The sequence below is a fragment of the Durio zibethinus genome, chromosome 15, assembly GCF_047325235.1.
Source record: "Durio zibethinus cultivar Kanyao isolate XHJ-2024 chromosome 15, ASM4732523v1, whole genome shotgun sequence".
Lineage (NCBI taxonomy): Eukaryota > Viridiplantae > Streptophyta > Magnoliopsida > Malvales > Malvaceae > Durio > Durio zibethinus.
This window is the reverse complement of record NC_143176.1, coordinates 4233992-4254801: the sequence shown is the minus strand read 5'-3', so window position 1 is coordinate 4254801 and position 20810 is coordinate 4233992. Positions and strand designations below refer to the sequence as shown.

General features: G+C 31.7%; 4 protein-coding genes and 1 pseudogene across 4 annotated transcripts; 3 read left to right on the top strand and 2 right to left on the bottom strand.

Annotated features, from left to right (window-relative positions):
• The first annotated feature begins 767 nt into the window (after window positions 1-767).
• On the top strand, window positions 768-2960 carry LOC111302286 (uncharacterized). Its single transcript, XM_022898216.2, has 4 exons — window positions 768-1285; window positions 1877-2048; window positions 2374-2467; window positions 2557-2960. Exons 1-4 carry the CDS (start codon window positions 900-902, stop codon window positions 2862-2864), a joined length of 960 nt encoding a protein of 319 aa, XP_022753951.2. The 5' UTR covers window positions 768-899; the 3' UTR covers window positions 2865-2960.
• A 1120-nt stretch (window positions 2961-4080) lies between these two features.
• LOC111301642 (organelle RRM domain-containing protein 2, mitochondrial-like) lies at window positions 4081-7683 on the top strand. Its single transcript, XM_022897454.2, has 4 exons — window positions 4081-4326; window positions 6439-6507; window positions 6588-6694; window positions 7309-7683. The coding sequence occupies exons 1-4, from the start codon at window positions 4143-4145 to the stop codon at window positions 7420-7422; spliced, it is 474 nt and encodes a 157-aa protein (XP_022753189.2). The 5' UTR covers window positions 4081-4142; the 3' UTR covers window positions 7423-7683.
• Window positions 7684-11270: 3587 nt separating this feature from the next.
• Window positions 11271-12544, top strand: LOC149514549 (uncharacterized). The gene is made up of 2 exons (XM_089744271.1): window positions 11271-11782; window positions 12020-12544. Exons 1-2 carry the CDS (start codon window positions 11445-11447, stop codon window positions 12075-12077), a joined length of 396 nt encoding a protein of 131 aa, XP_089600397.1. The 5' UTR covers window positions 11271-11444; the 3' UTR covers window positions 12078-12544.
• Window positions 12538-15192, bottom strand: LOC149514548 (organic cation/carnitine transporter 4 pseudogene; annotated as a pseudogene).
• A 144-nt stretch (window positions 15193-15336) lies between these two features.
• Window positions 15337-19706, bottom strand: LOC111302285 ((+)-delta-cadinene synthase isozyme A-like). Its single transcript, XM_089744270.1, has 7 exons — window positions 19501-19706; window positions 18980-19238; window positions 18353-18728; window positions 17926-18144; window positions 17687-17825; window positions 16018-16266; window positions 15337-15796 (listed from the first exon to the last, which is right to left on the bottom strand). The coding sequence occupies exons 1-7, from the start codon at window positions 19627-19629 to the stop codon at window positions 15503-15505; spliced, it is 1665 nt and encodes a 554-aa protein (XP_089600396.1). The 5' UTR covers window positions 19630-19706; the 3' UTR covers window positions 15337-15502.
• Between the last annotated feature and the right edge of the window lie 1104 nt (window positions 19707-20810).

Here is a 20810-nt window from a genome sequence, read left to right as displayed (position 1 = left end):
TAAAAAAAAATTGAATTACTTTCTCGAGTCCTAGCTTCATTTTCTTTGTTTATATTCGTTAAAACATTGAAAACTATTTTTTTTCTGGTTTTATAAGTATTTAAAATTCAAACCTTTTATATTATAAAATTATTAAATGTTAAAATTTGATGAAAATAAAATATTAGAACATTTTTAGAAAAATAAATATTAGTAAGGGTATTTATAATTTGATTTCAATTAAATTAATTGATAAAATCGATTTAATTCACTTAATCAATTGATTATAAATTAATTTAGATAAATTATTAAAAATAATTTCAAAAAAATTATTTTTGATTAATTTGATTTTAATTGAAAAATAATAAAGTTTATATATATAATTCAAATTATATAAAATTTTTCATTTCATTTCAAATTAAAAATTTTAATATAATAATTTAATAATTAAATATTTTTATTAAATGATTTTATTTAATTTATTTCACATACAAAAAATTAAAAATTTATTTTATTTTATTTTATTATTTAACTAATCAAAAAATTAATCAAACCAATTAAATTAATTTTGATTGATTGATTCTTAAAATTAAAATTTTGATTTAATTAATAAAAATAAAATAAAATAATTTGATTAATTTAATTTAAAATTAACTTAACTGATCCAACGAACACTCGTGTTCCCTTACAAACGAAGCAACATCATCACGTCAACCGTCAACGTCACACCATAGAAATATCCTTTCCTTCTAAGAGAAGAAAAAAAAAGAAAACACAAAGATTTTATGTTTTATTTTTTATTATTTTTATGTAAAAATTCAGGAATTTATCCTCCTTGAGTTCTTCGAAACTCGCTAATTCGAAAAAGAGCAAACCTTGATTTCTTCCAACTCTTTCTTTTTTCCTGTGGAATCATCGATATGGGCGGAGGAGTAATGAGGGCAGCGGCGAAGGTCGCGGGAGTTGTTAACACCAGCCTTCGTGGCGGTGTGCAGGTGACTCCACCATCTGCGGAGCATTCCGTCATTCGTGTCGCCGCCTCTCATTCGGCTTCTTCTTCACCCGCTCTTTCTAGCGTTGGGGTTTCCTCCGTTTCTGACATGACCACGTCGGCCAATCTCAAGGCGTCTTGGGAGATGGTGGATGACTGGGAGTTTGCTGGTGGTGTTGAAGATGAGGGGTCTATGGTTGGGTCCACCGGCGTCTCCGACCGTGGAGAGCCGATGGCTCGGGTGTTGTTCGGCGGCGTTCCAAGCCTCGATGAGATTAAAGAAGCCACTGCTGACTTGAAGGATGCATTGGATCAGTAAAGATTATTGCTTTGAGAAATTTTTGTTTATTTATTTTTGAGAAAATATGATTCTTTTGATGGTTTTCATTAGCTTTTGTGGGTAATGATAAAAACACTTGATTCATTTCTTTTATATTAGATTGAACATGAATTAAGCTGAAACTTCGGTGGTCGTTGCTTTTCTAGGAAAAAGATGTTGAATTGCTTAAAGTTTTATTTTGCGTTTTTCTAATGTGTTGTTTTGGTGTTCTATTATTTTATTTGTTTATATGAGTGTAGCTTTACTGTTTCTATCAAAATTATGATATGGGAAACATCATCAAAAGGCTGCTTATAGTGGCAAAGGACTGAATTTTGATTATGGAAGGACTGAATTTTGATTATGGAAAGTGTTAACTTTTATAGAATCATTTCAAGAACCCCAAACTAGGAAGTTAGAGTTTTTAAGTGGTGGATTTTACTAGATATTGGATTTTTTAGTTGCTTATGATATCTTTACTTTGAGGGTGGGATGAATCACTGAAGTTTTGATTGGCGGTGTGAAAACTATATTGTTATTTTTCTAGAGTGTCATAGAGAATTTTTTGGTTATCAATTAATTTTCAGGCTTTATCTGTCATCTCCAAATTCGGCCGCTGCTGCTCATGTGTCTGGCATGTCATCGCTTTCAAACTCTGAGGAGACCAAAGATTGTGTTGCTTGTGATGTCAAAGCCATTTCAGTGTCAAAACCTGCTATTCAGGCATTCAAATTACTCAATGAAAATCCTGTAGTTCAGGTTGTGGTTAACATTTTTCTTTTCTTTCATGTTTTAAAGTACTCATAATTGCTTCATTATGTGGAAACCATTTCCCTCCAAAATCCTGGATCCCTATGACTTGGGAAATGTTAGATGTGTTTTCCCAATCATGTCTTACCCTCGGGTTGGTTTTCTACATGTTTGAATGGTAATCATCCATACAGATTGTTAATAGTGTTTTTAGGGTCACTTACTTTGGAAAAATGCTATGTTTGGTTGTTGATCTTGTAATCCTTCGGTTCCGTATTAGATTTGCTTCCTTTACCTGTAGGTTATTAGTTGATTGTTTTGATTTTGCTCTCAGTCTGTTGTTGCTTCAATTGCTGCTGATCCGAACGTATGGAATGCTGTCCTCAACAATTCGGCTTACATGGAGTTCATCCAGTCCCAAAAGACCAGTGAAGTTTTGCAGTTTACTTTTACGTTGCTTTCAATATTTGATAAATCCTTTACTCCTTTTGTGAATTTAAAAATGAATGTGTTGCAGATGATGAATTTGAAGATTATGGATCCCCTCGAAGTTCTGAATCTTCAGCAAACACCGAAGAGTATTTCGATTCAAGTCAACCTAAAGACCATGGAAATCCTTTTTCAGATTTTCTACAGAACATCAAGAACACTGTGGTTGAGACGGTGAATAAGGCGACTGATTTCCTCCAAAGCCTCTTTAATCCACCCCCTGCTGAAAACTCGAAAGAAAATGCTGGATCAAACAATTTTGACAAGACAATCGCAGCTAGCATGATGGGATTGGCAGTGATGGTTATCATGGTTGTGCTTCTGAAACGACCTTAGAGTAAAATTATGTGAATTTGCCGATCTTACAAACTCTATTACAAACTCTATCTTATAAATCAATATAATATAAAATGATTATAATTTTTCTTATAAGTCTATCCATTTTAATCATATATAATATAAAATAATTATTATATTATTATATCTATTATTTTATGTATCAAATACGATTTTAATTTTTAATATTTTAAATAAATTAAATAAAATTATCTAATAAAATATTCAAATATTAAATTATTATGTTAAAAATTTCATCAACTTATAAAGTAAAATGATTTATTTTATTTTATATTTGAATTTTATTACATATTGGTTAAAATTTTGATTAATTTAATTAATTTAATTTTTTATCTGAATTAATAAAAAATAATTTTTTAAAATTATTAATTAGATTAAATTAATTTGATTAAAATCAAATTATAAATACTCGGTATTTAACCATCTTTACTGCTATTTTTCTGTCTCAAAATCACAGATGAGTATTACCGAGTGGCAATTTCGATGAAGCTTCGTGCAAAAGCAGTGTTGCAACAAGAATTTTGTAAACCTACAAAACTGAATAGCCATGAAAAATTTTCAATAGGGCTTGTGAAAGAGCAAAGACCAACTTTTATTTTTAATTTAAATAAATTTTTATATAAAATATAATTTTTTATTTCTTTTTTATGATTCTAATAGATTCATTTTATTTTTTAATTTAAATATTTTTTATATAATTTATATTAAAAAATTTATTTACCTATCAATAAATATATTTATTAATTTAATAATTTAATTATATTTTATTATAATAAATAAAATAATATTAATATTTTATAAATTATTATCTTTAAACAATATTAATATCATTAATTTGTGTAACTATTATAATATACATGATTATTTTGATAATTTTAAATAAAATATTTGATTTTTTAAAAAATTAAAAAAATAATTTTTAATTTCTAAAAATTAATAATTATTAATAAAAAATATTTCAAATCACTTTAATATTTAAATTACCATTATGATTTAAAAAATGATATCAAATGCTAAATAAAGGTTATTTGTACATTGTGACATACCATGCTCTACTTTCTTAAGGGGCATTTCTGTCTTTCTAATTAATACTTTCCAAAATTATTAAATTTCATATCATCTAACATAAGCCCAAACTGGTAATTTCACAAGATCCTTTCTTTTATTAAGCCCATTGCAATTTTGCCCTTTTCTCACACCACAATAAGGTTTTGGGCTTGGAACCTTAAACCCTGATTTCCCACTAATATTAACCTGATGGCTTTGAGTGCGGCGGCGACGGCTGTGATGGCTGCTCGGGCGGCTCCACGGGGGATGATGCGGCTGTTCTCGACAACTTCACCTAATTCCTTTATGCCGCCGCCAATTGCGGCAATGGGGAACGGTGAGGGAACCCCTGGTCGAGAGCAAGCTCCTCCAAGTACCAACCTCTTTGTCTCTGGCACGTATCTTTTCTTTTCCATCTATAGCCATCATAGATTTCATGTTTTCTTATTTCTTTTGTGGGATTTTTTTTTTTGGTATTGTTTATATGTTGGTTTATTGGTTTGGTTGCTGGGAAATTGTGGGAAAATAGAAGAAAAGTTGTTTCTTTTAACGGGTTTGATTTAACTGGTCCTGTTCTTTTCTGGGTTATCGGTAGATTTTTGTTATATTTTTATTTATGGGTTGTTTTGCTCGTTCGATTGCCGGGAAAGTGTGGGAAACATGTGAAAATGAAGAAAAACTGTGTTTTTTTTTCCTTTAACTGGTCCTATTCTTTTCTTGGTTATTAAAAATTTTACTTATATGCTATCTATTGGGTTACCATGCCGTGTTTGATTGCTGGAAAGTGGAAGAAAGTTTTTTCTTTTGCTTTGGTTTGATTAACTGGTCAAGAAATGAAACCCATGTTGTGATTGATATTGTCTATCTCTTTAATTCATTTAAAGAAGGAAAATAAACATATGATATTTGCGCTTTCTAATTTGTTATTTGGTGGCTTTCTTTTGATGTGAAGCAAAAAATAATGAACTTTAGTTTAAGAAGTATGAATTTCATATGCAAAGTTAAATGCATTGTTATTGAAGTAAGTATAGTGTGAGTACCTAGCAAATATGAAAGTGCAAGTAGCACCTTTCTTTGAAGAAGGAAAGAAAAGGAAGGAATAGGGGATTACAAACTTTTTGGTAATTAAGAAGGTATCAAATGAATTTTTTCAACTCATTTGGTTGTCACAGTGCACAAAACTTAATATACATATGCCTAGGAGTCAAAGCAATTAGAGAGTATGAAAAGTTCATTTGCTATAAGTTCATGTAATCGATTGTAAAGTTCATAGAGTTTCAGTTTCTTGTGCTTCTTTTGGTGGCTATTTCTTTTCGTTGATTACTCTACAAAGTTTATAAGTGAAAATGAGAGCTGTATTCTTGTAAGATATTGAAGCTTTTAAAGGCTTAGCCATTTACAAATTGATGTAACCTATCATTTAGTCCAAATTTTGTATGTCATGACCCCCTCACATTCATGGATCTGACCTGTATTTGAGAGGGTTGTGATACATTACCTTTATGCTAATTACCATTTTGTTCATCCACTAAACATTTAATGTGTAGAATACCCTGTATCCAATGTTGGTGCTTTTCATCCCTTTTATTTGACGGGCTAAACATTTTAACTTCCTTCCATGTTTAATCTTATTGTTATGCTTGTCAATATGCTTAAAAATGTGTTTTTTGACCTTGCACTGGTAGAAGGGTATGAGATAGATGATACTTGTATGGAAGACATGGGACAAGGGGCTAAGATGTTAGGTTTCAGATGATTTGTATATTAATAAAGTGGAACAAGTATAGATGCTAGGCAGGATGTTAGTCTCTCCATGCAAACTCTTAATTTGTTGACGGTTTTCTTCTTCTCTTCATTTCGTGATAACTTTTGCTCTTATTTTATATTCATTCATTTTCTAACTATATCTTGTTCTCATTCTACATTTACGTATGTCTTTGTGTTCCATGTCAGATCTTCACAATTTAACATTCTCATTTGTACCACCTCCTTTCCCCATCCTTCCATTCTTGTTGCATTTTGCTTACTCTTGCTGCCAGAGTAAATATTCTGACTAAGTGGAATTGAGGAGAAGAATTGGCTCAGGCAGCATTAATTGTTTTGGAATTGGTGCTATGTTGAGTTTTTGCTAGCAGCATTTTGGTTTCTCTGCATTTGGGATTTGGTTTTATTTATTTTTCAACTATAGTATTAGGGGCATTGCATTGAACTGAAATATCAAGTTTGCTTTTCTGGAAAGCACTGTCACTATAAATATTGTCTCTTTTAGCCCTCTAGTTTTGGTTTTTGTTTTCTTATGTCTAGGATGGCATTGTAGGGCATTTCATCAACCTATAATAGATTTAGCATTAATAAGTTGGTTTAAAGCCCTTGCTCTCTCTGTCTGGGTTTATACTTGTAATTGGATTTCTGCAAACTTGTTTAATTATTTATGTTGACTGGGGTCACTTTTTCACCTTTCTTGGTTCATATTATGATATAATTTATTATTTGAATTTGTTTTTAGGGCTTAACAAACGTACTCCTTCAGAGAAACTTCGAGAAGCCTTTTCTCAGTTTGGACAAGTTGTTGATGGTTTGTCTCCCTTATCTAAAAAATTGTTGAAAACTGTCTTTTTGAGATTAATAACCCATTAGCCTTTTTTGTGTTTACAGCTAAAGTGGTTACTGATAGAGTAACAGGATATTCTAAGGGATTTGGTTTTGTAAGATATGCCACCATAGAGGAGGCTGAAAAAGGAAGGGTGGGAATGGATGGCAAGGTGAGATCCCTCTAGTTCCTTAATGTTGTTCATTTCCTTGAGGAATTTTTATGCGTTCATTTTTCCAATTCCAGGGTTTGGGATGCTTTCTGTTTTGATTTGAAGTGTTAAGATTATAATATTTTAAAACTTGCTTGCCTGATTCCGTGCACCCAACTGTGCTGTAACAGTTTGGGTCACATCTTTAGGTTTCATTCTCTCACACTTTCATACCAGCTGGCATTGGCATTCGGCATGTTCTTTTGTATTATCTATATATTTTTCCTATAGCAAAAGCCTTTTCCGGCTAACAATTCTTGCCATAATAGATCATGATCTCTTGCCTGAGTAATCGTCACCGATGCTTAATGTAGTTCAAAGATGGTTAGGAGATGAACACAGTGCTTTGCCAGCTGCACCCTTAAAATATTTTTGAAATTACTTTTGTAAACCAGATGTTTAAGTACTGTTGTAAACCGGTTACATCATTGAACCATGCTTTGCTGTTGTTTTATTTTGTTTTGTTTTTAAAGCACCATGGTAGATTGGAGAAAGTAATTTAACCACATTCTCTCCCTCACTCCCTCAGATTGTGTTACTGGTAAATTATTTCCCTTTTTTTTTTTTTTTTGCAGTTCCTCGATGGCTGGGTTATATTTGCAGAGTATGCAAGACCTCGGCCAGAACGCCCTCCACCGCAGAACAACATGACTAATTCAAATGGCTATAATTCGTATGCCCGTGAATGACTCGAATGGTTTGGGAACATGCTTTGTCACTTTTTCATCATGGTCGGAGACGGGTTTACAATGAAAGGGAAATTAATCTGAAGTTTGTAATATTAGACTTGAACTTAAATGCAATAGACATTAGATGGACTGAGGCTTATTACACAGGATTTAAGTAAAAACAAAACCCAAGGTGGAATCCTTTGAATTATTTTTCATGGACTCTCATGTCGATTGAGAACTCGTTGCATTATTTGATACTTCTCATGATGTTGGTTTCTACCTCATTGCATATTTTTGCTATGAATTTATTTTAAAAAAATAAAGCCTTAAAATTACTCTTATTTAAGTTTTTGATGCCAGGTAAAATAGTAAGAGAAGACATTATGAACCATTTTTGCGTTTGAGATGAAATCAAGCAGTGCCATTTGTTTAGCCGTATCTTCAATTGAAAAGTCATTGCATTGAAACAGATTGAAGGCCTGTTGATTAAGGCTCTATTTGCGAGTTTTTTCATTGCGTTTTATGATTGAATCATAAAAATTCGGAATTGTGTATTAATGCGTAAGTTAATTAAAGTAAATTTCGAGTTCAAATATCTTATGATCTTTAAAACTTGACAATAACACTACAACTAATAGAAAACTGTCACCATCAAAATTATGTAATTGATAAAACAATTTGCCTTCTATGGAGGCTACTAGACAAAATCATTTGATAAAACATGACAATAATCGTCTAGATGAAGCTGAAAACAGCGACTGCATACTGATTTCTATGCAGATAGTTTATCTGCATTTTGTAACATTAATTGCATAAAAAAAAAAAAAAAAATTATGCCGTATTACTCGGACACATGGGTGAGTGTTAGATCTAGATATATGTCTAACATGAGTACTGCTAAGCGTCTAATCCAAAGAGATAATGTGTTCATTTTTTTCTAATTTTTTCATATATTTGAAGAGATAAATTTTTTTTTTTTTTGTTTGAGAACCTCCGATGTTCAGTAATCACTTTAAATAAAGAGTTGAAGCAATATATGTATAGCCTGGCTGGGAACTTGCCAATTCTTTTCCCATGCACATTATTTCTCAGCTAGCGAATGATTATACGGCACTATTGCCTTGTTTCCCAAGCAAGTGAACAGAATTTTGTAATCTTCATTGAAAATAACTGAACACTTTGATATTTTTAAAACCTTGTCATCTCTATCAGACAAACAGGTGGTTATGGAATTTGATGGAAATTTTGGGTTGTGGAGGATATATATGCCTGGTGACAAAATTTAAAGCGACATCGTTTTTAAACAGCTTTATTGTTTAGCATTTTCAGTGCATCGATCAAAGACTCTTTGGTGTTGTCAAATTCAAAGGGTTAATCCTGGTTCTTGACCAGTTGTTTTCTTTGGGTGTTGAATCAGCAAAAGAAAGAATTCTCCAAAGAGAAAAACAGATATCAAGAATTTAATTCTGTTAGAAATGTGGATTTCTGCATACGCAATAGAATTTAATTTCTTTCACTTTATTATTATTATTATTATTATTATTATTTGTGATAAGTGGTTGTGTTTGTTCAAGGGTTAGATTACTCACCTAAACCTGAAGGTCCACTCAATTTTTGATAGAGAAGGACAAAAATTAAAATCGATTAAATTAATTTGAATATAATTTTTAGATTTTTTTAGTTTTGAATTGAGAATTGACAAAAGATTTAAAACTTGAATCCGATTCAACCTGATTTTAATTCACATTTATATTATTTATTTATATATATATGTAAATTATATTTTATAAAATATATATAATTTTTGTTTTTAATTTATATATATATATATAAATTGAATATAATATCATTAAACTTATAAAATTAGACTTAATGGGTATATTTAAAATTTATTTTAATTTAAACCAAACTTAAGAAAGTTTTGAAATTTTAAATTTTAAGTCAAACCAGACTTAAATAAATATATAAATTATTAATATCAAATATAAATATAACCTGAATTCAATTTGATCCGACCGATAAACACCTCTTGTATCAATAAATTATTCATGGTTCTCATGCAATGAAGAAGAAATTCATCAATCAATTTTAAATAAACATTATAATTTGTTCGACAACTTGATAATTCAACTTGATTTCCAAAATTAATTATTTATATTTAATTTTAATTATAATCATAATAATTGCAAAATGTCAGGTATTCATTTTGAAAAAAAAAAAAAAGAAGGAAACTTTCACGTATCATTAAAATAAAACCCTCTTCAGTTCACAAATCATTGTTGCAAGTGGACTTTTAGGTAGGAATTAAATTAATAGTGAAGTACTTATACTCAACTTAAATGTCAAGTTTGAGTTAAATTTAAACAATTTAAATGCAAATTTATTAGGTAATAATAAATTAATCATTTCAATTTTAAGAGATTTAAATAATAAAATATAATCAACTATTCTAAAAAGTAGAAATTTTTGGGGCTATAATAGAGCTTAGCCTCTCAAGTTAAGAGTGTGGTCAGGGTATATAAATAACCTTACATAAGTTTAAAGCAGTTGGTAATGTAATTATAATTAAACTTATGATCGAACGAAGATTTAATTCAGTAAATTTATATAATTATTTTTTTTAAAAATAATATTTAATATATTTTAATTTTAATTTTAATATTTGTAATTAATTCTATCGATCTTTGAAATTGAAAATTTAGTCAAAATATACAAATAAGCTTATGTAAGTAAGTCTAAAGTTGTTTGGTCATGTGACTATAACTATACTTCTAAAAGAATCGAAACTTAGTCTAATTTACGCAAACACTCTTAAATGATGTTGTTCAAGAGTTCAAATTTTAATATATGCAATCTTTTTTTATATCCAAATTACGGTTTTTATCTTTAAAAATATCGGTCTATCTAATATACATCTTTTTAATTAGTAAAAAATCAATATTAAAAATGAAACATAGAAAGTACTTTTTCATAACATTTATACTATAAATTTATAAATTACAAATAATAATGTTAAGTATGTTTAATTCCATCATAATTATTCAAACAATATGATTAAAAAATAATATGAAAAACTCGCATAAATGATCATGTGTATTTATATTATTTAATAAATATGTTAAACTTAAATTATATTAAATATTAATTATATTTATCTACAATTAATTGGATTCACAAATGATTAAATTCGGAAATAGTTAGATTCATTTAATTTGAATTTGATTGATAATAGTAAATATACATCTAAACCCAAAATTTAAATGTCATAAAATAAGAAGTGCATTTATCCATTAATTGAATTTATGAAAATCATAAATTCACAAATGCCTAAGTTTATGAAAAATTAAAAATCATTCATTCATAGTTAATTAAATTAATTAATACCATAGATTCATAAATGACGAAATTCATGAATATTGAAATATAGTAAATATAAATTTTAACTCAAATTTTAAATATACAAAATACAATAAATATATATTTACAATGAATTAAATTCAAAAATATTATAAATTCATGAATACTTAGACTTCATTTGGATAGACAGTAAGATTAACTGTGATGAGATTAAAAATAATAATAAAATTATTATAATTGTAATAAAAAAAAATTACTATAATTGAGATTAAAAAAATTTTGAATGAAAATTTTATACCGAATAAATCTCACTGAAATTAATACTTGAATTCAATTCAATTGATGATGAAGTGGATTCAATTACACCGCACCAAAAATGCGTTGAATTCAAACAGTCACTTAATGAAACCCATATGAAACCATGAGTAATCTTCCACTACACTTTTACGTATAAATCCAAAACCATTCATTTTCAATCCATGAACACTATAAAAATAGACCCACACAATTAACATCTTTAACATTCAAAAGAAACTAAAATAACGATGAAACTTACATAGCTCCTACTCTAAATCTTCTCAATCTTATTCTTTGTTTCCTTTAGTTGCTCACAGAACTATATAATTACAGATATAGATAGTTAAAATTTTTCATTCGTTAATTTATAAAAGTTATAGCTAGCCATGAGATCTTTTTTGGAGTTTGTGTCATGCTGTGTTACAACTCCCGAAGTGGCAACAGACGAGGAGGTGGTTACGGCGGTGACACCTCCAAGGAGGGAGGTGACAAGGCCTTTGATGCCTCCAAAAGTGGCAGCACTAAGTAAGAAGAAGATGAAAGTAAGGGTTGGTACACCAGGGTCTATGACTCCAGAGTGGAAGCCCTCGTTGTTTGTGATCTCAGAGGATAACTTTATTGTGGAGAAGAGGGAGAAAACATCTGCGGATAGGGTGGTGAAGAGGAAGAGCACCGCAGGGTCACGCTCCAAAGTTCATGTTCGAAGCTGTAGCGACGATATGGGGTAACTGAATTTTTATTTGTGCATCTATTCACGACCGACCCTGAGGGATCGATCTTAGAATCTCTGGTTCTGTAGACGCCTTATCCATTGGGCCATGGACTGTCAATCATTCAATGTTGTTTGAATATTATTATTTGCTTACATACATACACAACATCATATGAAAAATATATCATGTTTGGTTTTTAGTAAAAAAATTCAAGTTGAACTGAACACTTGTTTTGCTGAAATTTGCAGGCGAAATCCATTGCCGGTTGTCATTCCAGCGTTTTCTCCTACTCCTTTCATATTTTGATAAATCTTTTATTCAATGGATCAAAGGTGTCGTAGTATACATATTAATAGGAATAAGAGTTCTTGTAAAATTTCAAGTATTGCAATGAAATAGAGCAATTGTCTTATGGCCCTTTGGATATGGTTGGAGGGATTTTCACCATGCCTAGTCTCTCGCCACGTTGTGGATATCGTTTTATGATTGTACCCCTCTCAACGCATTCAAATGAAGCCTTAGTGGAAAATGGAAGAAATCAGGTTTTGTGTATTTGGTTTTGGCAAAGAAAGGGACTCGGCAATGGGAACATCTGCTTGACTTACTGAAAATTTTGGTCATTCTGATTCTGTTGCATAGATTAGCAGCTGTTCGATGTCAATGAATAATAAAAAAAACCGGCGAAAATCCCATTATGTGAACTTTTACATGCTCAATATTGTAATGAATCTGTGACAAAAATTGAAAATGGTAACAAATAATATTTTCAAGCACTCTCCTCCTCTTCCATTCCAGTCATTGTGTCATACAATGGCTTGTTTAGTGTCTCGGGTAAGTAATATGCGAGCATCCCTCCAATCAATTCATATGCCTCAAACACTACAAATGGAAAGCCACCACTGAAAGCCACAACAAATGGTGCCAAAATAGCTCCCATTTGAGCTGCCCGAGTTGCACATCCAAGGGCTGCATTTCTCACCACCGTATGAAAGAGCTCTGTTGTGTAGATGAACAACAGATTATAAGTTCCAGCCATGCCAAATATCCCCAAAATCGCACAAAACATTCTTATTATTTTCCATATTCCAACGTTTCCCATCACGATGCCCTTAAAACAAAAGATTGCACTGAACTGTTGTGTCCCAATTGCCAATGGCTTCCTTCCCAATTTATCCAACAGAAGTGCTGTTATGGTGAATGCTGGCATTTCAGCTACACCATTAAGGAGCACATTGAGGTAAAGGTTTGTGTCAAGGTTGACAACATTTAAGCTAAGGCCATAGTACACAACTGAGCATGTGAAATTGATTCCCACAGCTAGAACTAGTCGAATTCGAGTAATTGGTGATTGGACTACATCTATAAGAGAACCAGTGATTGCTTCTTTGCAACTTTGGTTATCATTTGAAGGATCATTAGCTTCATCATCCAATGCAAGGATAACCCTATCAGGAAGATGATGTCCATTAGACTTAGCTACAGTGCGCATAATTTTCATTGCTTCGTCCATTTTCCTACGAACAAGGTAACAACGTGGGGACTCAGATAAAAGGAATAACCAGAACAAGGAAAAGGATAGAGGGAATTGATGAGGCAATATAAAGAGCATGCCACGAAGGAAAAATGTAGGCTATGCCTGAGAGTAATGCTATTCCAGCTGAAAAGAAGTAGAATGTGGACATTCCAGCAGCACCACGCTTTGTTGGGCCAACAGGTTCAGTGGCCAAGACAAAGGAGCAGAGGCCAACGCCTCCAGTGCTGAAGCCCGTCAGGAAGCGAAGTAGTCTGGGGTTAATGATGTAAGGCAACCAAAGAAGGCATTTAAGATGCAAACTGCTGTTAAGGAACCTTTTTCTTCCCAGTTTTGAGTCTGATAGATGACCAAATACTCCTGAAAATATCTTGAAAATTGAATTTTGGTCATGAATTCAATCATCTGAAATCTCTTACAACAAAGTAATAAGTTCTTTTACTAAATGTATCAATGTTGAGTAATTCTTTACACTGATCCATGGTACAATAATCATGACTTGAAACATTCCAGAAGGAGAGCTGGCTTATGGTGCTGGATCACTCATTAACTTAAACGAGTAGATGATGTATAGACAGAAGATATATATATATATATATATATATATAATGTGCTTAAAAGGAACAAAACATTATAAACATCAAGAAATGATTCCATGGTCCAGTAATTGATCATGAAAATTTCCCTTTTTTCCGTCTCGAAAATGCCTATCAAATAACCAAAATATCAAAAGCTTTTCGATTAGATTTGCTTGATTTCACATTAAGCAGAAGGTAAATAGTCTCACAAATTGAACAAAGGCAAATATATCATTTGGGTTTTCACTTGCATTTGCAGGTAAACGTCAAAGAAAAGAAGAAAATAAAAAATGCATACTAAAATTTAAATCGAGGGCTAATTTTAGCAACAACTAAATGAGAAAAAATCATAAATATTCATCCAGAAATGTGTTTTAGCAAATCAATATAAAGAAAATGATTTATTTTTTGATTTTTCGAAGATTATAATTCTAAAGCTCTACTGATCCTTGTCCAAATATCACTAGACACTTAACTCATGTACTCCAATCCTGCTACTTTGTCCATTTTAGATCAAGCTACACTTTGACCATAATCAGCAACATGTCTTAAAATTTTCCAATTTTCTATTTCTCAACATGCATGTGTCCATGATAAGAGAAGCTTTAAATGGCAAACAGCAATCTGATTCATAGAAAGAACAACCAAAATCTCTTTCCCTGCTTTATATATATCTTCTATATATATATAAGAACCAAAGAGAAAGATCAGCTGGAAACAACTCACCAATCATGCAGCCACCAAAAAACACGGCCTGAACAAGTCCAACCTTATACTTCTTCGCACAAACCAATCCCCATTGAGCCACAGTGGAGCTTCCTTAACCGCCCTTCCATTTCCAGGACCACGGTTCAAGCCCACAAACACTGCCCTCCTTCTCATTGCACCTTGACCCTGACCCTTTTATACACCGCCAAGCAGGTTCCTGGTCTGCAAATATCATGACCATGGTGTGGAAAGCTTCCAGGGCCCATGCCAGGCATGTTAAAACAAAGTGTCTCAATTTCCAGGACCCAACATTTCCGCAATATTTTCGTAACATGTCGTCTATGCAAAGCTTCTCTGGTCCAGATACGTGTCCGGATTCCCATCCGGGCTCTTTGAATGGAGGAAGTAAGGGTGAACCTAGTGAAGAGCCATGGCTACTGAGATCTGATCCTGGCGAGGTAGCCACATATAACTGGTTTGTGTTTGTTTTTCTAGTTAATTTTCTGAAGAGGTAGGAACTTTTATATATATATAGAGAAATTCCATGTGTCTTCAGTTTATGACTTGGTGTGCGATTCTGACACGTGGAGCGTGATTTATTCATTGTTTGGAAGGGATGACACGTGGAATAAAGATAGCTGTTGACTTGAAACTTCGGATTCAGACGAGATTATTTAGAGCTTGAAATTTTATAATTATATAAAACGTCAACATGTCCGTAACCTCATTAATTAATAAATTTAAAAAATTATAAATTTGATATTTATCAAATATTTATGAATAAATAAGCTGAAGCACAAAGAATGTTGCTTTTGGCATTTCTTAATTAAAAAAAAAAGAAAAAGCTATCAACGATCACTCTTCCTTTATTAATTTTGTTCCTTAAGGAACCTGCAGCTACTCGAAGAGGTGATTCAAAGTGGGATTGGATCAATCAGCAAAGATGTGATCCCACTTTTTGCAGCTTTTCCAACATGCGTGTAACCATCTCCCTCTCTGTAAAGCACATCCATCACCCTTGCAAGGTTGAGACTACGATTGAGAACTGGTATTGGCATTTCTGTTGGTTTCACGAACTCTTCATTTACATCCTTCCAGGAACTCTCGATGTGCTTGTTGAATTCATCGTATGCCTCTTGTGCTGATACACCGTATTGTTCCATGTAACACTCGATGGCTGAGCAATCGTCTTCCCTCCTATGGTTGAACTGCAGCCGTAAAAAAAATCAGGTTAATTGCTTGATATAGGACTAAACTTCTATCCTGTTGCTCTTGTAAAGACCAAATCTTTTATTTGTTTCAAATCTAGGTAAAATTATTTTTTGATTCGTTATTAACAATTAGAATGCAATTTTTTTTTTTTTGTATAAAGGAGATCGTTGCGTGAAAATACGAAAAAGAATTATAAATGCTGAGATTTGAAGTATACCTTGTGTTCAGCAATGTCATCCATGAACCTGCAAATTATGGTGGATGCTTTGATGATCTTAGGGTCATTGGCTGCCCAATTAAAGGTCTCTGGGGTTATAACATCTCCCATGCCGACGAAAGCTGTGATAGCAAGCATGGCATAGCCAGAGGTTGGCAATGCATTAGCCCTAAACTCCTCGAATGTTGGTTTGTAGTTTTGATGCGTCCACTTGGCCTCTAGAAGGTAAGCTTGAGCAAGTCGTATCATCTGAGGCATCCAAATCCAACAACTATTTAATAATATTTCACAAATAACAACTATTATCAAACCAAATTGAGTATTAATTTGGTGATGACATTGTTGGAAATATTGACTCAAATCTTATAAGAGATTTGTTTAAGATTTGTTTGAGATTTGTTTGAGATTTATCAGATATTGCTCGATGGACAAGAAGCTTACAAAAAAAGAATTCTAAGAGAAAAAAAATTCTTAATAAGTAAGTTTGACTTGTAAGAAAAGAATTCTAAAAGAAAATGGATTCTTAATAAGTAAGTTTGACTTACAGGAGAAGAATTCTAAGAACACCTTATGTTATGGGGGCGTTCAGGGATTCGATTTTTTATGTATGATTTGATTTCTCGTGCACTGCCCCTTATAATTAATTGGTTTCGAATATAAAAAAATATTTTCTTATATTGGTCCATAACCTGACTTAGGTAAATCCATGAACTCAATTCGTTTATTCTTTCTTATTTTTACTAGTCGTCTGAACCTGAACCATGAATTGTCTTATGGCTCATCAATCAGATAGATGAATTTTTTGAACGAACTGTTCAATTCAAGGAAGAAGCGACCCCTTCTCTCACTACTGGTTGATCCCCGGATCTACCTCTCTCCCTCAATCAACTAAACTTATACTTGGATCTTGTTCGTGAGATTGATAAAAATTAATATTTTTTTTGTATTCTTCTAATTTCTATGTGTATTAAATAAAAATAACATAAAATAAGATAAAAAAACAGAGAAAATAACAAGGAAAAATAACATATAAAAATAGAAAATATTAATAATAATTAATAATAAATATTATTAATAATTAATAATAAAAAATAAAATATAATAAAAAATGAAGGATTCTTAATGGGCAAATTTGTATGGTTATAAATAGGTGAAGTCTCTACATGATTAGATATTAGAAAAAGATGTAAGAGAGTTGTAGGGTTTTGTGGGATAGATACCCCATAAGAGTATTGGGGCTTTACGTCTTATGGGTGTGTATGTTTATTTGTGAATGGACTAGAGAAGACTGAGAGGGTCCACATAGATATGATGTATGGGAGCATATGGGTATGTATTTGGTTATGTTGAAATGGTGCACAAGGGTTTGAATTTGTGTTTATTTGGGTTGAGAATACTTCATAGGACTAGAGGAAACTAAGAGTATTTTATGAGTATTGATTGTTGAGTGAGGTTGATGATTTGATGTATGTTTGTAATTCTCTACAACTAGTAGATCTTGTTTCTCATCCGTAGACGTAGGTTGATTGGACCGAACCACGTTAAATTATTATCTCTTGTGTGTTTGATTTATTGTTTGATTTCGCTTCCGCTGGTGTGATTAGATTGGAGGCTTTTAGCCTAAAAGACATATGGTGTTACTCATGTGTCATGTTCATCGTCAACATACCGCCTTTTTTGCATATTCAACACGGTATTGTCTCCCTTGCTCTGCCAATAGTTGTTCCATTTCTTCATAAACATCTAACAATGCCTTATAGCTTATTTTCATGTATTTCGGAAGTTGATCCATGCATTTCATATCCCACCTGAAACACAATTTAAGGTTATTAGTCTATTGATCATATCTATACTTCAAAATCCAAAGTTCAAAATCGATGTTTACAGTTTGTATATGTATCTAATTACCTCTCAATTGCATCTGTATATGTAATCAGCTCATCATATGTTCCATATGAATCATATGTATCATCTACAATCGATGCCATGGCTATTACTTTTGTCAACATCTTTCTTCCGAGAGAGTATTGGAGCTCAAAGTACACTCCCATTATCCAAAAATAACCTTCAACCACTCTATCTCTTGCAAATGGTAGCTTTCTTGTAAAGTCCAAATCTTTCCACCACCTAAAAAGCATCATATACCCCCCATTAGCTCAATATTATAACCTTCAGATAAATGGAGTAAGTGAAAACTATTCAAAGAGTAAGTCAAGGAGGCATCCAGCAAGTGTAGGTTTCGAATTCCAAACACTTGCAATCCCTTTCCTTATCTTCAGACTGCGATCTCATCTGTACAAAACAAAAAGAGTAAGGTACTAAATTAAAGACTTACCTACAGATTTCACTGAGCTCTTTCCTGTGCAAAAGTTGCACCAAGTTAAAGTCTATCTTTGCGAACTCCAGCAATGGTTTAATATGCGATTGATCATCTTGGTATATGGAAATGAATCGCCTAGCCTCGACCCTTGGTAAGCCTCTTCGGATTGACTGCTTTAAGGCATGAGCCACCTGTTCTGACAAAGGATAGTCTAAAGTTGGTGCTGCAAGAGTTAGGTGAGTGGTGGCGAAAGAAATTGCTTCATCTAGTATATCCTCCCCATGCACTCGCATATAGGAAGCTTCGTAAAGTTCCAACAATCCTCGCACATCACTCGTCACGGATGACTTGAAATTTCCTTCCTCATCTTTGAACTTTTTGAATGCCTCTGCTCAATCACCCAAACTCATTAATATATATACACACACATACACACATACGTTACGTATATATTAATGAATTATTATTCTGTAAACAAATTTATATAATTGCTATACGATGGTTAAATATATATACCTTAGATAAACACATATTAATCTTATAATCAATTCTCTTATGAAATTGAAAAATACAACGCAGGTCCTATAATCATATGATATTGAATGTATTAAGAGTAACTAAAATTTAAGCCTTAATTACCACATGAGACATCAAAACCATGCTCTCTAAGTAATCGAAATCGAAGAGCTGTAGTGTAGAGATCATTCTCAACATCATTGCTGTCATAGTATATAGCTTCTAAGGCATCTTCAATCTCTTTTTCAAAATGGTAGCTCACGCCCAACCTTTGGACTGCATCGATAAGGGGCAACCTTTGGTTTGAATCCATAGGTGCCACAAGCATCCTCCTCACTTCTTCTTTCAATCCTTCATGTTGTAGTTCAGTTGTAGCATCAATATCCTGCACAAGAATGAAAATTTCCTTATTATTAAACAACCCTATAAATAAGGAAAGGAAATAATAATTCAATATTGAGAGGGATAAATTTATCCTTTGAATTAAAATGTTCAAACACATTCAAAAATTGAAAAATAAAAAAATTTAAAGAAAATATTTTTGCTGAATATAATTTTCATCAATAAAATTGATAAATACATCGATAATTTATATATATATATATACACTTTCTTGGATCTGATACTGAATATTGATTTATATATACCTTCTCAGGACAATTGAGGAACACATCTCCCCAAATGCCAGGATGAAAATCGGCCTTGGGACGATTTTCCATATTGGAGGAAATAACATCATGGGGTGAAGGAAGAATTTGAGAAACCTGTGAAGCCATTTCTCTTGATGGGAATCTTAGTGTTGGAAGCAAATATTCAAGGGTTAAAGTAGCACAAACTTGTGTGTGGCTAAGAACGCAATTGGTGCATGAATTTATAGGTACGAGACATTAAAGTCCCAAAAAGAGAACTTAAACTGAACACATTATAACAAAAAAAAAAACGTGATGTAAGGTCCATTGAAGAAGAGGAATGCAATAAATGGAGAGAAAAGTCATTTTGAAATTTTCTTTTTTTTCCAAATTGATTCCTGCAAACACTAGTAAATGGTATTCAGAATGTGGTACAAATGTATGTGTTTTTCTTCAACAGAATTTTTGGTGCAAGTTTCGTTTTCTTTAAACAGAATTTAAGTGATCTTCAACGATTAGCAGCCTTTATAACCAACTTTTGCTTATAGTAAATAATTTTTATAATTTATGTATTTATATTACATAAAATATTAAAATTCATATATTTATATCGTATTTTATTTAAAAATTATATATCATATATCGACATAAAAATATAAAATATTTTTTTTGATTTTATTAAATTTAGATATAATTATTGTTAAAATTTTACGTTATATCACTTTCATATCTTATATTCATATTATATTAATATCGTATTATTATATCATATTTTAATTTATCGACATGTATTTGACTGTTTGAAATTATTTTCTTTGAAAACAACAATGGCAAGTTTTCATTAAAAAAATAAAACTTGAATCTCTCTCTATACAAATAAAAGAAAGTAACAATATTAACGAGTTAAAGAACACAATCGTGATTTGATAATTGATAAAAATAATAATAATATACTATTATTACGGGATAATACATGTAAATTACCTTTGGATTCAATTTTTAATATATTATAATTTTTTGTACTTATAATTTTATAAAAATAAAATAAAATTTCCGGTCAAACTTAATTCAAACCACTATAAAATTTTGAAAAGTTTACCCATGCCAAGAAAATTTTTTCTCTCGTGTAACTTTATCCAAGTGTGGAAAAGTGTTTACTTGGAGAGGAGGGGAGATATGTTTTAATTTTCCATGTTCAAAGGGAAACCAACCAACCATGCAAGCAAGATTTTTCTAATAAATTCCATATGGTGGCCAAATGCAGATGTGACTTCCTTGTCGTATATTTGGGACCCAATTCCAAAATAATACAAGTGTTTGTTTGGCTA